The sequence below is a fragment of the Myotis davidii genome, unplaced genomic scaffold (assembly GCF_000327345.1).
Source record: "Myotis davidii unplaced genomic scaffold, ASM32734v1 scaffold93, whole genome shotgun sequence".
Classification (NCBI taxonomy): domain Eukaryota; kingdom Metazoa; phylum Chordata; class Mammalia; order Chiroptera; family Vespertilionidae; genus Myotis; species Myotis davidii.
In genome coordinates this window covers 6,769,145-6,786,473 of record NW_006292095.1, presented here as the reverse complement: position 1 = coordinate 6,786,473, position 17,329 = coordinate 6,769,145, and the positions used below count along the sequence as shown (strand labels likewise).

The following is a 17,329-nucleotide window of genomic DNA, read 5'->3' as shown; positions in this document are numbered from 1 at the left end:
TCATTTGGCCTTTACTTTGGCAACTCTACCTTTTGAAAACTGATTATCACCATCTCACTCTCATTGGCATTCGTCAACTCTTTTAATCTTTATTACTGATAAGGGAAAATATACTTTTTCTCAGGCTTTGAATTAAACTGAGCTTCCCACTGGTTAGGGAAACCACCCATCAGAACTTAGGCCCTGTGAAGGGACCTTTGGGGAAGATACAGAGCTTTTTATACGCAAAACCACAAGCAGACTAACAACAGTTCATGGTAGGTTTGGAACATCATCTAAAATGCATTAGGTCTCTGCCAGACCGGTTTGGCTCAGTGGATAGAGCGTCAGCCTGCGGACTGAAGGGTCCCAGGTTCGATTCCGGTCAAGGGCATGTACCTTGGTTTGGGGCACATCCCCAGTAGGAGGTGTGTGGGAGGCGGCTGGTCGATGTTTCTCTCTCATCAGTGTTTCTAACTCTCTATCCCTCTCCCTTCCTCTCTGTAAAAAAATCAATAAAATATATTTTTTAAAAAATAAAATAAAATGCATTAGGTCTCTACAACTGAGACACACACGTGCCAGAAGGGGGCACAAGGTTACAACTGTGCAGTTTTATTTTGCTTCTGACTAGTTTTCCAAAGTCAGTTGCCCCATAGCTGTCATTTCATCTTCAGGGTCTTGGCTCCTTATTGTCTTACAGTTTCTCAGACCCTCCAGGTTCAAGGTTCTACGCATCTCCATTTCTATTAAACCTAGACTCATCAATACAATAATACAAGATAGAGTAGGTGTCAATCTCATTCTACAAAGTAAAGAAATGGAAGTGCAAAGATGGAAAGGACCTTGTCCAATGTCATATCACTACTGAAGGGCAGAATTAGAATGGGAGTCAAAGGAGAATTCACAGTGGGAACTTTTTGTGTAAAGATACCTGATCTCTGCCATGACTGTGACCGGCATTCCCTCCCATTGGTTACTTGAAAGTAGAGGGAGAGAGTAGCTAAGGGGTGGAATCAGGAGAGGCATGTGATGCTTCTTTTTAGGAATTCTAAAGTAATCCCCGGCTAGTTTAGACACACACATACATTTTATTGTTCACCTGAAGCATGTGGGTGTGTGTATGTATATGTGTGTGTACATACACATACATACATACATATATATTTATGTGTAAAGATATAAATAATATATACTTATTCATTTCAACTTGGCAGAAGTTGTATACATTTTGTATACATACAATTCAGTTTCAGAGGTGTGTTTTTTTTCTTTGAAAACTTGTAGCCTTATAGCATTATCACTTCCCTCCATTTTCATGTCAATTAATTGTTCATGCAAAATGAGTATTGCTAATTCCCCAAACAGTTTTTCTGAAGAGCAGATGACTTTCCAAAGGACTGTGCCTCAAAATTGATAGCTGTCTTAACTGACATGTTTATACAGTATTTGCATTCGTTATGGCCAATTAGCATTATGTGCGAAAGTAGTTTTGATAGGGAAGGTATATTCAGAAACCTAGGTGGGATATTTTTAGAGTATCTTTTTTAAACAGCCATGGCATGTTTAACACAATACATTTCAAAGTAAAATAAAAAAGAGGAAAGTTTTAAAATAAAAACCAAAAGAAAAACCTAGGTTTTCCTTTAGGTATTCAGGAGCATGAAGGAATAGGCAGAACATTAAGATGCCTGTGAAACCAATTGCCTTAAATATGGTAATAGGCTAACAGAAGAATTTTAAGTTTAAAAGATTTTTAATTTTTATGGCACTCAAATATTACGGATCAAATTCTGTTATTATAGGATATTTATGTAAAAGGAATGTGATAGAGTTGATACATCCTGGTACCTTTGCTCCTTGCTTAAATAAATTCTTGAAGTGCATGAAAGGAAAATGAGCTAATAAACATAATCTTATCCTTTACTCTCCAGTCGCTTTTTTAATGCTTCATGAAGTTTACAATCACTTTGAAATGCCTTGAAGAAGTAATATCATAGTATCTCTTGATAAAAGAAGGCAAATACGAGAATAATACTTAGATATTCAATGTTGACGACAGTCATCCAATTTGTAAGCTACTGCATTTTAGAAACTTTATGAACCCTTTTAATCCTGTAAGGATTGTTTAATTAATTGCTTCAAGTTTTTTGTTCCTGCTGGAACTTGGCCCAGTATATCTCCATCTCTTTGGAATAAACTGTAATTCTTAGGCAAATTTAGTTTGTTATAATTTCTTATGTCAGAAGAAAATTGGTAACTTTCTGGAAAGCCACTATATTTCAAGAACCATTTTATGTGCTTTCGTATACAATCTTTACAATTCTATGGATTACTATCCTATCTAATAAAGAGGGAATATGCTGACTGCCCCGCCCTCAAATATGGTGGCGCCCACAGCCAATAAGGAGGGAATATTCTAATTGACTGCCCCACCCTCAAAGATGACGATGTTCACAGCCACAAGATGGTGGCACCCAGTCCCCTCAGCCCCACCGGGGTGCCTGCCTCCAGAGTACCTGAGCCCTCTCAGCCCCCAAGCGCCAACCTGAGGCACAGGCAAGCCTTGGATGGCAGCTTCCCAGCCGTCCAGGGCTGCCTGAGGCTCAGGTAACCAGGGCCAGCTGAGGCTTGTGCTGCTGGCAGTGGAAGCAGCAGAGGTGTGATGTGGCGTCGGCTTCCCCTGATCACGAGGTCACCTTCTGCCAGCGATGGCTCCCAGACTGTGAGAGGGGCAGGCCAGGCTGAGAAACCCCCTCCAGTGTATGAATTTTCATGCACCGGGCCTCTAGTTATACTATAACAATCATACATGCTATCACAGTCTCAAAGAGGTCAAACTTCTTGCTCAAGGTCATAGAATAACCAGAGTCACCTACTGAGCTATCTGACTTCAAGACCAAAACTGGGTGGATTTCCATACCAGGCTACTTCAGGATTTCAGTCAAGGAGGCCTAATTTATCAGTCCTAATTATGGGCCTTGTCCATAATAAAAGCCTCTTCTTTGGGGGCTTAGGAACTAGTGACAAACATCACAGCACCAGCAATTTGTCTTTGAGTATAAAAATATATGAACATTGGGATGTTCTTAATATTGTAGAAGGATGAGATGTAACTAGTAATGAGATGGGCTAGAGTAAGTATTTATTCTATAGATCTAGAAGAATAGAATATATTTCTTACATACAGATCTTCCTGCCAAGAGCTGTCTTGATTGAATGATCACTCAAGGTCCTTCCAAACTTAGGACTGTCTCACTCCTTGGGAAAGCATACATCTGGTGATATATTTGATGAATAAAAACCATCCTTTTCTTTTTAAAAATATCTTGTTTTTTTGTGGTAGATGGCTCAAGGAAAAGTGAAGATACATAAGCTGCTGAAAAATTGAGATTAGATGGGGAGGAAGCAAAATAAATTCCAGACCAGATCTGTATCAATTAATCAGGAATAATAGAGCAATTATTAAATTGAATTATATTTCATGGCCACTAGGTTTTTAATAAGTTAGTAATAGGGTTGTATTGATTAATAAAATTATAATAATAAGGAACTACAACTTTTGACGATTTTTAAAGATTTCTTTGAAATACATTTTTAATATCTCCCCTCCTCCTAAAGTCCCTGTATCTTTAGGCTTAGGTCTCCCAATTCCTACCTTACTTTAATGGATTATCTTAGTGTTGCTATTTCATGAATTTAACAATGGAACCATGAGAGGTAAAAGAAACATACACACACATATATAATTATGTATTAAAAATAATATTGATTTTAAATATCTAAATGCAGTTATTATTCTCATTAAAAGTATTTGTTTCTTTATGTTCAGCCTCACATCCATCATATTCATCCATGCCTCTTATCTACAAGATAAATACAATCATTCATATCCTCTCACACTTAAAAATTATTTCAGTAATCAAGATAATATATCTTTTTATTCTTTAGAGTAGCTATTATTGTGTCAATCTTTACAAACAGGTTGGTTCTTCTTAAATTTAATCCAACTAAATTAACTAACAATTACCACCAATTTACACTCTATAAAGTAACAGTATCACTGATCTAAAAATTATACTAATATGGAAGAGAAAGGAAGAATCATCAAGTAACTTATTTCATCATTCCTTATTAATGTCATATTATTGAAAAATCTATTTTTTGGTAGAAACAACTTTAATTGGGAATCTTACATCTTATAATTTTCCTTTACTTAAAGCAATTTTTCTTACCTTTCTTCCAGAAGTGTGGAAGTTGGGATGATTTGTCTGTTACAAAAAGACAGAATACTTGGTATTTCTCATTGATTTACAACTCCCAAGCTAACCAGGTAGCAGCTGCTTATCTCAGATGTGCAGAGCATGAAAATCTACTGTTCCTCTGAATATTTAATTTAAACAATCAAAAAATGTGGTGTATCTACAGGATTCTTATTACTTGGCGCAGATGTCTTTTAGAATGCATCATAAATGTTACATAAAGTGTCATCCTTATGCATGGAAAATATTTAAATTTGGAAAATTTATAAGACAAATGGGCACACTTAGTAAAGTGTTAGTAAATAGAAAAATACTTCTTAGAGTTAATCTCATAATATTTCACTCACCTTCAAACTATACCACTCTATTCATTTTTTCTGAAGACTTTACGTATCGAGGTGGTCTTCTAACAACAGTGAAGATGGATAGAGCTTGGTGACTTGGTCAATTCCTAGATACCAGGAGGGCTTCCAGAAGCCATTTCTCTGTCTACTGCACTCCTATGGCATGGACTCTTTCAATGTTTTCAGCTTCATTGGCAAGCCACCTTTTCATGTGTTAATACATTTGGGTACTCTTTTATAATAACTACCATGTTTTCTGGCATAGAATTCCTTTTCTTCCTCTAGCCCTAGTTTCTACCATATTTTCTAAGCACACTGTCCTGCCTTAAGTCAGGAAATATGTCTTGTAACATAATAATCATGGGAGTTATATAATCACTTTTCAGGCCTTAAAATCCTGTTAGTCTACATAAAGTTATCAGAATCCACTCCAATGTGGCCCATTTCTGTGTGATTTCATGTTGGCTATGATGACCCAATTGCTATGATGTACTGAAATAACAAATCCTCACTGAACAACTCTAAATCAGAAGCAAGGGCAGGTGCAGATAGCAGGCAGAGCCTTCCAGCCTGTACCACTCCACAGACTAGTCAAGGTTTCATCACTGACTCATGGCTGGATCATATTCTACCAAAGCAATTTAATTCTAAAACAAGACCACAATTTTTTTCTATAGAATCACACAACTTTAGAAATGGGGAAAACATAAACTTTAAGATGATCAACGTACAATCAGTTTCCCTTTGTAGCTTTTCTGACAAGTGGCTTCCCAGCCATCATCTTTGGTCAGTCCTGACTCTCAGATCATCATTCCTTGTGCTGAACTGAAATCTGCCATTTGGTAGTTTCATCCTAGTGATTCTAGATCTCTCCCCCAAAACAAAACAAACAAAAACCATAAAAGTCTGATTCTGCTCTCACCTGATATATCGTCAGGAAGCTGATCATTGTGACTCTCCTGAGTGGGAGAGGCTGTTATAAATCTCCAGCATATGATTCACTAGGCTACTGAGGAGTTATTTACTACTTTAGTAGAGAGGGGAACTTGTCAGTCTATTTTAGAGTTCATCACAATAGGCAAGCATTTTGTGTATGTGTTAACACAGATATTCTTAAAAAATAGAAGTGTTGATCACGTTTGCTTCTTCTTGGATCTAATCATGCCTTCCTTGTCTGGTTTCAGAGTGAAAGAGAAACCATCACTTTCTTTGCACAAGAGGACAGCACTTTCCCTGCACAGACTGGCCCCAGAGCCTTCAAAATCCCCTACTCCATCAGACAGAGGATCTGTGCTACATTTGACACCCCCAATGCCAAAGGCAAGGACTGGCAGATGTTAGCACAGAAAAACAGCATCAACAGGTAATTGGGGGCAACTTCTGAAAGAGTATTTTACTTGAAGAGCTTTGAAGAATGAAGGGGGTTGGGTGTACCCTTGTGCTTACCAGGCTCTGAGTTCTTTGATTCTTCTGGCCATGTTTCATGTGAGGTCCAGCTAAGTAAGTGCCATCCCACTCTGCCTTTGGGGACATAATAAAAAAGCTCTACTTTGGCTGCGCTCCCATCCCCAGGCTTGCTAATTGAGCCACACAAATGGGAGGGTTAGACTATGTCACGTTGGTGCTCCTGAGGGAACACAGCACAGTCTTGAGACAGAGATACATAAAGAAACAAGTTTCTCAAACCTCCTCCCTACCAACAAGTAACCTTAAGCATTACTTCACCCTTAACAGAGACCAGCTCAGCCCACAGAGGTAGGAGCCTCCATACAAAAAAGGAAGTATGAGGATGGCAACTCTCAGGTTTGTAGGCAGAGGGCATTAGACAAGCAAAAGTTTGCCCAGGCACCGTGAATGCACCTGCTGCTTAAACCAACACTGTTTGTTATTGAGCTAACGTTGTTGAGTTGAGAGTAGATAAGAAAAAGCAGGGTGATGCCACCAGAGCACTAGTGGTGGGCAGGCAGGTTTTAGCTGCCCTTGATGGATAACTAGCAGGGGCAGACATTGACAAATAATATCTCCTCTCTCCCGAACCCACCTTGCATGCTCCAGAATGAATAGAAAAGAGAGCAAGTAGTTTTGCCAGAACCATTTTTGTTCCCTTTTCTATGGGACTACTTTTTTTTTTGAGGCAAAGCCTTAGTTTCCTACTCTTTGGCTTGCTCTGTCATTTCCATTTTTTGTTCTTTACTTTCACAGACATGCTACCTGACTCTTTCTTCTCTGAAAGTGAGGTAGATGTCTGCCAACAAAGAACAGAGTGCTGTTCCCTATTCCACAAGGGATCCAGAATGCAAGAGTAAGGACCCCACTAGAAAGTAGTCAGGCTCACAGAGGAAAAGCAGGAGGAGGCATGGTGGCAAGAGAAAATGGAATTTACAGAGACAGCAGGTCCAAAAAGAACAGCTCCATTCTTGAAAGGACATATATTGAAAGTGAAAAAATAAAAAAGTGAGTCAGAGGACAGGAAAAAAATCTTAACTTGAATATTTCCCAGCAATTCTGAAACAGGATAAGATGTCTCATTTACAAGATAAACACTATGGCAATTTTGCTTTCTGACCAGCAAGGTGACAAGAATGAAAAACTAATTCAGAAAACAGATTTTGGTTTAAAATGACGTTGGGCAGGGACTCAAAAGATCTGCAGGGCCCTCCTTGTTCAATCCATCCGACTATAAAAGTTTATGAATTATTTTTGATATATTTTTTATTGATTTCAGAGATGGAGAGGTAGAGAGACATAGAAACATCAATGATGAGAGAATCATTGATCAGTTGTCTCCTGCATGCCCCACACCGGGGATCAAGCCTGAAACTCGGGCATGTGCCCTGACTGGGAATCAAACCCTGACCTCCTATTTCATAAGTAGACACTCAACCACTGAGACATGCCAGCCAGGGAATAATTTATGTTTTTTAATTCATCACTTATAAGAAGTAATTACCACAAACTCTTCAGAGGGGCCATGGATGCTGTCATTAATTTGCTGAATGAGCGTGTGCATGTTCCTGCCTTGTTCCATTTTATTCTCCATGTACAGTATATAAGAGAACTACAGTGACTGCCTCTAAAGACATTAGTTTCTGACCTTGCACGGCAGGGAAAATGCATCCCAAACTGGGAGACTAAGGTTTACATCTTTTTGTCTCTGGGCTCTAATGAGCAATAAAGGGCTACACAGGAGCAGACTGCCCCCTCCAGGGTCCAAGGTCAAGAAATGTGAGCACTTGATGTGTCTGTTTGTGGGCTTGCTTTTATTTTAGAAGATTCCCTTCTCCAGGAAAGTCTAAACTTCCTAGGCCTAAGAAATACATATGACCTACTTTTTGAAAAATTTCTAACATGGTCCCTAGAAAATGTCCATTTTCAAAAAATGCCTTTGACATTTTCGTAATTAATAGCAAATTGAAATAGCATATATATATAATCTACTTCTACCTTTAAATCTCATTTAGTTAATATATTCAACATCAGTTAATGGCATTTCCTGCCCTCCTCTGTATTCTCTAAACTTAACTCTCCAAAAGTAATCTAATTATTAAGTAAGAATGATATAAACTAGGGGACAGCAAACTTTCACAAGATTCTTCTGTTGGGAAGGAATGCCACACAGTATATAGTTTAGACCAGCAGTCACCAAACAGTGGTCCATGGACCACTGGTGGTCCATGGGATCCGAAAGGTTGGCGACCACTGGTTTAGACCATATGGGGTCTGTTGCAACTACTCGAGCAACTATTCAGCTCTGCTCCTGTAGTGTGAATCAACAGAGCATAGGCATGAACGTGAGCCAATAAACTGTATTAAAAACAAACAAGGACCCCTATCTGGCCTATAGTACATAGTTTGCTGGCCCATCATTTAAATGAGCCTGCCCTTACTCAGTAAAACTTCCAAAGGAGCTTATTGCTTCAGTCAGATTTTGCATCCCACCCTCTTAGGAGGGGAGCACAGGGTAGGGTCTTCTGCAGGCTGCTGTGTTTCCAGCCGAGGTGGCCACCAAGGCATTCCGAGAAGAACAGGAGAAAGCCTGATGAAAATCACCTTGCATCATGCTAGCTCATTCTCATTTTGCAGAAACTGTCGGACGCCTTTTATGTTCTCGTTAGTATACCAAAAATAGATCTTCTTCTACACGGGAGGAAACACGTGACAGAGATGAAGGGGATTTTCCTATGTAATTTGTCACAACTTTCTATTGTGTAATCCCAAATCACTGGTCTCGCTCTCATGTTTATAAATGATTTATTGCAGAACTGATCAATGTGTGTAAAGCCCAGAAATCTAACAGTGTCAGTGTGCCCATATATTTGGGTAAGAAAGCTTTCTGCAGCTTGAGATTTCATCAACTGTGGCATCACAAGAGAAAGATAATCACATGGCCCATCTTTCTATGCAGAGAATTCACCGACCTTGATTTTGTGACAATACATTTACCCGATTCTTTCCTTCTTAATTTCCAAAAGTGTTAAAAAGCTAGTAAAGCAACAGCCCTCAAATCATGAAGGAAGCGTTTGCAAAGGAAGTGGAGGGAATCATTTGCTTTTATTTACTTGCCTGTGAAAATGTTCTTACCCTCTTTTTGGTAAATGCAAATGTCACTGATGGTGATCTGCCTTTTTGCCAAACAAGTTTCTACTTAGATCTGATTGGAGAGAAAAGAGATGGAATATGAAGTTAAAGGCTTAGTTGAGCAATTGATGAGAATGTGAGAAATGCCAGTGCTGTGCTATAAGACAGCAACACAGGTGGCCTTGCAACTCGCCTGGCATATGGATCGTGCTAAACAAGCTCCCAGACTAGCAAATAATGTCATAAGTAAAGCTTGTACTAATTGATTCTGTGAGCAAACTCTGACTATTACTCAGAGTCCATACTTGCTGCATATCAAAGCTGAGATTGCACATTTATTCTAGAAATTCAGCTGCAATTATTCTTGGTTTCATTGTCCTTGGCCACATGTGGTGGATAGGGGGATAGGGCTGAGATCTGAAGAACTGATTGCACAGGAGTTGATGGTGGGCAGCATTGCTGAGGACTAGGCAAACTAAATAATAACGGAAGCTGCTTCAACTCTAAGTATTCTCCCATCTCTGAACCTTCGCAGCACTTTGTATTTTTATACTTTACTTTATTACAGTTAAACATATATTAGGGGTAATTCAATAAACTTTTCTTAAATGAATGACATGAACTTTTTCATTGGATAGTATACTTGACCTTAAACACTTGCCTCCTAATAAATAGAATAGTTATGACAAGCATCAAAGGATGTTGAAAGTTGGTCTCAAAAGAAAGCAAGTTACATGGCTTGTATTGTGGAGAATTCCTGTCTTTTCTCTCAGGTCATAGATAGTACCTGAAACCATAAGATAATTCTTGTTTAAGATCTCATGATTTTCATAGTCCAGATACCCCTCTGAAAACATAGCCAGCTTGACCAAGTTGCTATGGGAACAGGTGCTGGATAAAGTGCATAAGATATGGGAGGATGAATAGAGAGGAAGCAGCCAAAATGGAAGAAAGAATTCCAAAATAGAAAATAGCAGATAAATTATATCTTATTAATACTTTTAAAGAAAATAATAGTATACTTATTTGAAAACGTATAAGCACTTCCAAGGAGACAGATTTCTTATTGGTCAACTGGTTGAAATACTTCAAGTGTATTTCAGATGCTTGTGTTCATGGGTGACGGTGAAGAAATCATAAACAAATGAAATACTTCAAACCTCACAGCTGATACACACAGTACTATAATAACTTGTTTTTCCACCAAATCTTTTAACAGGACCTCTAATGACAAGCAGACTCTTCTCTCCCTAAGGTCATACCTTTTCATTCTTTCTGTCCACCCTCTTAATTGGACACACAGGAACAGTGAAATGGCCAGAGGGCAGTGGGAGAGGATAGAGGAAGGTCACAAGGCAGCTTATTAATCTGTCTCCAAATAACTGTTGAGAATTCACTAGAAGTGAACAGTGCCAGCTTCAGCTTTCTTATGGGAGAAGAAAGGAGGGAGGAGAAAAGAGAAGATGATGAGAAAAGACAGGAAGACCACTGTGCAGGGTCACTCCAGTGGCCACTGAGACTGGATGTTTCCATTCCTGTGTTTCGGAATTTATTATGATTACACCAAACTAAGCTTTCTCAGTTCTAAAAGCTCGAGGCTAGAAAATACACTCTAATGCTTAAATGTAGAAATGGATGTGCGGCTGCCATTTCTAAAAAAACAATCTTCATGACTCTTCTAAGGAGAATTAATATATAGGGGGATAGCATTGTGTAGGTCCTTCGAGGTAAAATCTGATGAAGTTCAAATCAGATTTTCAGGTTCTGGCCGAGTGGACTTACACAGGGTCTGAAATTTCAAGAGCCCTTACAGTGAAACCAGCGGGATCCAACACAGTAAAGTTATGGTGTTTGGGCTTCATTCCACCACAGTCAATGACTCATGAAACTCCCCACTAACATGAAGCTGAAAATGACAGCCCTGAGACAAGTTTAGCCATGAACAAGCTGTATAGAGTTTGTACGTGGCAGGTGTCCGTCCTTAAGGCAATATGGGCAAGCAGCTCTTTATGTTCCTCCAGGAGAACCAAAGTCATCCTCCCATACCTTCTAGGCAAGGGGTGAATTTGTCCTGATCTTTGAGGGAATAAGCTTTCTTCCTTTAAGATAATTTAGTTTTCAGAAAAGATAGACATACCAAGTCCCCTTTAGAGTCTAAATAACCCCCATGCACAATGCTGTCATACGCAGGACTCAAAAACCAGTCAATGTCAGGGTGTTTGAATTGGATGTTTTATAATTTGAAGAAATGAGATTATAGGAAGGATTATACCTAGTTTATTACAGTATCCTTTAAGTGATTAACTTTCTCCCCCAATTATTCGTGAGTCTTTATCAAGCACATTGTATTTTGCAAAGGGAGAAGTATAGACATTCAGCCCTTCCCTCATTCAGGATTAGCACAGTGGTCTTTCCTTTTGGAACAAATAGTGGTCATTCTGCATCACCCTCAGGATGTTTGAAAATGTCTCAAGGTTATTGAAGTGGGAAAATAATTTAAATGAGACCTCTTTGTCCATGGTATACCCCAATTCAAATCAAAGTAGAGATCCGATTTTATAGTTTTCAGTGCCCTTCATTTCCACATAAGAGAAATTAACATGGACTTGAACTGTCAGAAATGAAACTAGAGAACTGAAAACAGGACCCACAATTGGCTTTATTCTCATCTAACAACTCACAGGCTGTCCTGGAAGCTCCAGGGCTCTTAACACATCTTCCAAAGAAGGAAGCATCTTTGCCATCCCCTTTCGGAACCAGACAATGGACTAGGCGAAAGGAAAAAGGAGGAGGGAAAGTATATTGCCAAATATGTTGGCCTCAAAGGATTAAGGCAGCACTTTTAGGGCGAAAGGTATGGAACTCAGCATGTTTTTAATGGCCTGTGTCCTTTCCTTTGGGTGCTCCATCCCAGCTTTCCTTCCACTGAAGGCACTAGAGGGCAACGGGCACAGGTTACATTTTGGTGATGTAATCGACTGGCTTTACCCTGAAAGCTGCTTTGCTGTCTGTTGAATGCCCAGTGAGGTGAGGTCTGTACATGAAAGCTTGATGAATGGATCACGTGCTTATGGCGTGTCCAGTTACTACCGTACGCAATAAATGTGTTGTTCTTTTCTATTTGCATTTAAACAACCAGACGGAGGATTGGTTTTGGTCACATAAAAGAGGCTTTCATTAAACGAGACAATTAGGATGATAGCAGGGATATTAAGATTTTTTTTTCATTATGACTATGTCTCAATTCCCTATTTGGTACTATACAATAGGATTATGCATTATTCTTTTAATGATGTTTCCCAATTGATTATAGGCAGCTAAGCTTAGTTTTCACTTTTTATACTGCCAGCCTACTCAAAAAATTATGTTTTTAAATATACCTTTTAATATTAAAAATAGTTGTCTTAATATACATGGCAATGGTTTGTAGAATATAAACAAATTTGCTGCCCTCATGTTACAGATGCAAGTGCTCCCTTCTACTTGAAAGTGTGGAGTGAGATCTTAAATTCTGAATGAAATTATGGCATGTACCAGTTGTGAGGTATCTTTGATGCTAAGGATGGGATGCTACAACTCAAATGTGGTCCCTTTCTATATTTTAGTAGAAAAATCATTCTCACTTAGGCACAAGAATAGCTCACAGCTTGTGAATAGGTATATTGGCTCCCTGGTGATATGGTTCTGAGTAGCTAAAATAAAAGCTTTGTTATCTGGAATTGGAGCAAAAGTCCAGCTATAAGTGTAATGTGCCCTGGGTAGCTCTTTAGAGCTTCAGACCTGTGCTTCCTCCAATGCTGTTATCTGACCTCTATTAACTGATTGAGGATGTCGAGTTACCATTTCCCAAGACACCTGCATTTGAATCACAGCTTTCAGGGCCTAAAGAAAGTGTGGTACCTCTAAATTCACAGTGAATGAACACCTAGTGCCTTTTCTTTTTCATAAAATCAGTCCTGTTACAGTAGTTTATAAAGACCTAACATACTATGTTCCCTAGTTCCCCCAAGCCTCTCCTCCTGTTTGCACCCAAAGAACAAAACAGAAGTAACCATAAATCTTTCCAAAAATCCTAAAATCTAACCTAATTTCCATGATTAATCTAACCTAATTTCCATGATTTTTAGATTCTATATAAAACTTCAGTCTGTGACCCCCGTACACAAGTTGGCCTGTGTCTAGCTAGTGAAATTTTTAAGGCCAAGATTTTTGTTCCTAATTCTGCCCTGGTTTCCATATTAAGTATGGGATTTTAACTGGGGTTCAGGGGTGGGGGAGTCTCAGACAGATGAAATCAATCATAGCAATAAAACAAACCCCAGGAACTCAAGTGAATAGGAAACACGTAGGCTAGAAAAGAAAATTAAACTTAATAAACTATTACTATTCAGTGAACTTAGGTGGATACATCTGTTAAAGCTATCTTAGCATGTGTTTTTTTACAGTATATCTGTATTCTTTCAGGGAGGGTTCCAAGGGAAAGGATAAAGTCACTGAGTCCATAGGGCTTAGGACAAATGAATAGAACTGAGAACACAGAATGGTCTAAGGAAAATTCCTAAAATTTAGAGTAGATAATCTTATAGCATACAGCAGATTTAGGACATCATCAAAAAAGAAAATCTTATTTTTTAAATTACCTCAGTCAGAATTTGAAAATGCTATGATAAAATGTTCCCCAAAGTCCAGTGCATACAACTGAACAATTTGAAGCATCTAAGATGAGAACAAGCATTTACTTCTTTAAACATTTTTCAAAGAAAAAAATAAGTTTTACTTAAAGGCATTCAAGCTGAATTCCAGGACTACTGTTTTTGCTAAATGTTATTTCATTTCAAACAAAGAAACAAACAAAGATATTCAGGCAATTTTTTAAATTAACTATTGCTATGAATTCTCTTTTCTAGTATTAACAATGCTCTCTGCATTCTGTGTGCATTTATTTGCTGGTGTCCAAATGCACCAGTATAATTAGGAAGCAAAATGGATCACATAGATTTGGGTCAGCATAATTTTAAAAGGGTGGTATGAAGATGACCAAATTAATATATGGTATACTAATTTTCAAAAAGCCATAGTGCATTTGCACATAAGCAAGCAGTAAAATGATTCAGATGTCTGAGGAATAGCCTATTGCATTGGGATTTTAGGGTTTTCTATATATTAATTATTCTGGCATCGAGAGGTAAATGTAGTTTAATAGGATGTCTGTTTATCGCAAAGCTAATTAAATCATTTTTAATAAGGCTGATATGCTCCTATATGTATCTGCTAAAAATTAAGTGGGATGTGAGATTTGTGTATGTTGTGCTGAGCAAGCATCCTTATATAAATTCAGAGAATAAATCTGAAACGTGCTTTAGGGAGCACATTTTATTGCTCCAGTATGTTCAGAGACCTGTGCCAAATGAGAGTTATATTTCTGTCCTTTTTGATCATGTAGCTTCCTTTAGTCCTGGGTGCCTTTTCTACATATCAGGACTTTTGCAGGACTTTTCAGAATCAAGTGGCTGACAGGAGTCATTCTCCACCCTGCTCCTCTCCATCTAGGAAGGTGTATTTATAACACCTTCCCTCTCACCTCCACGGATTTATGAATTTTTTAAAATGTTGTGTTAGGACAAAAATTCATTACAATCTCCCAAACATATTCTGTGTGTCTCTCCTAAAGCTTCTTATTGTGTTCTTATGCCCCGGTCTTCCTCGCTAGCCTTGAAATGTCAAAGATCTGGAGCAGTTACTGAGGAAAGAGGACAGAGTACTTGAGGCAGAACATGTAGCTCTGGGATTTCGCAGAATTGGCCCTCTAGGTGCTTCTTTCCAAATGCATCACCAAAAAAGTTTAGTCTAATCTTCCTTCAGATAGTGACTACCTCTGGAAACCTAGGTTGGTTTTAGTACAGTGTGGGGTCCACCATCTGCTGTCTATAGCCCAGAAGCTAGAATAGGTTTTACATGTTTTAAAATGGTTGGGGGGGGGGTCAAAGAAAGTAATATTGTGTAACATGGGAAAACTATATGACAGTCACATTTGAGTTCTCTAAATAAAGTTTTATTAGAACACAGCCATGATCATTCACTTATGTATTTCTATGGTTGCTTTCATGCTACCATGCAGAGTTACTGAAGAGGTATGAGACCTCTTCAGTCAAAAATATTTATCTTGCCCTTTACAGAAATATTTCTGAACCCCTCCAGTAAAAAAAAAAAAAAAAGCATAACTGGGGTTACTGGGGTCATAGGAATTCTAAAAGTCACTCCCTTAGGACTATAGTCCATTATTGGTAAAAAGCAAATACAAAATATAAACCCTCAAGAAAATGACTAATCTGTACTTCTATTGCCATGTTTGCTAGCACTGTTGTTTTTGTTTTTGAAATGACAATGGAGAGGATAAAGAATATTTTACCCATACCAGGAATAAGTGTATATGTCCTGTGGTCATCACGCTCATAAATTACATGGAAAAAGAGATTTACACAGCCCATGCAGAGTCAACTCAGACCTACTCTCTCAGTTTGCCTCTTTCTCAGCTATTCCTCTAATTTGTACATGCTGCCTAAACATTGATTGGGGTATGTCAATTTATTACTAGACCTGATTATATAACTTTTCCCACAAACAGTCCACATGGCCAGAAAGAAGTGACAATATTCAAAACAATGTTTTTAAATAAGATAAGAGAAACTAGCTGTCCACACCCAAGTGAGATTAAGGTTGCTTTGCCATTTCTTTTTTTAATGTAAAAATAAATAACAATAGTTGATTCTAGGGCCCTTGGGATGGGGGGGTAGAGGTGGAGAAGGAAAGATAAGTAGAAAAAGACACTAGAGAACATTTTAAGCTGGTCTTCTCCCTTTCTCAATTAAAGATTCAGAAGTAGTAATAAGTATATATAGTATCCTGATATTTATAGTATTTGGCAATCAAACAGTTCCTTAACCCCTTTGATAAAACAGCACTTTATTCACTCAAAAGTACCATATATTGCTTGTGAATGGTAATGTGCCCTTAAAAAGTTTGTCTTCTCTTCCAAGCATTCTTCACTGTATGAGTCTACTTACTTTGTGATTATATGCTGAATGTGATGATAAAAAGTAGTGCCAACCTCAATATAGGCAATTCTTGGTTGACTCTAGAAATTCTTTTCAACTCATCAGAATTTTACCAGAGGTGACATTTCTATCCCTGTTGTAAAAAGTACCTATGAAAAACTGTGACCTTTAATACTTTATGTTGCCTCAGTCTTTATGATAGCAGTGTTATTATCAAAAAAGGTTATTTTTTTCACTGAAGATCCCATCATCTGAAAAAAAAAAAAAGCTCATGCCAATCAATTACTCAATTTATGGATATTGAATAAATGCCTGTCACAGTATTATGATAAGTGCTGTTGCAGAGTCAGAAAATTAACTAGCTATGATCCTTCCCCTTAAGTTGTCTGTATTCACACTGGAAAGGCCAAGCTCATATACAGAAAATATATTAACCATTTTATTCACAAGAAAATTTAAGCACAAGCATAGAAAGAGCACAGAGGAAAAATAAATCACTTTGAGCAAAGAGGAATGAAAATTGAAACAGGTTATAGGAGTGTAGGATCTGATAAACAGAGGTAAAGTGAGCATTTCTAGTAAACAAACTACATTGAATGAAAACAAGAAGCCAAGTATTACTGAAGTCAGCATTAAAGGCTGAAAGTACAAAAGAATACTGAATAAAAATTTATACATGTTGCCTGAGCTAGGTTGGGGGCAGACTATGGAATACACTGAACATAAGTGGAATAGATACTCGATAATGGAAGAAATAGAATGCAGGGTATATTAGAGTTTGGAGGCATAAAGAGATATCAAGCTTTTGTTGTGATTCAAGCTATACAATGATAGAGCACAAATTAAATATAAGTACTATAAATGGAGAAGGGTGAAACTGATGAGTATGTCAAAAAGAAACAAACAACATAAAGGGAAGACTCAAAAATAAATGCCTTTGTGTGAGAAACTGGAATGATAGTTGTAATTACTGAGATAGGAGGCATGGGAATTAAGTATAGGTAGGTAGGTAGGTAGATAGATAGATAGATAGATAGATAAATAGATGATATAGATATAGATGATAGATAGATATAGATATAGCTATAGATAGCTATAGATATCTACACTA

The 17,329-nt window shown here is 37.9% G+C and overlaps 1 protein-coding gene across 1 annotated transcript in view; it reads left to right on the top strand.

Moving 5' to 3' along the window:
• The window catches only part of UNC5D (unc-5 netrin receptor D), a 228,518-nt gene that overhangs the window by 204,949 nt on the left and 6,240 nt on the right, over positions 1 to 17,329 (top strand). The window contains exon 17 of the mRNA XM_015565272.1: positions 5,770 to 5,948. Coding sequence (XP_015420758.1) covers positions 5,770 to 5,948 — 179 coding nt within the window. The remainder of the gene's footprint in view (positions 1 to 5,769; positions 5,949 to 17,329) is intronic.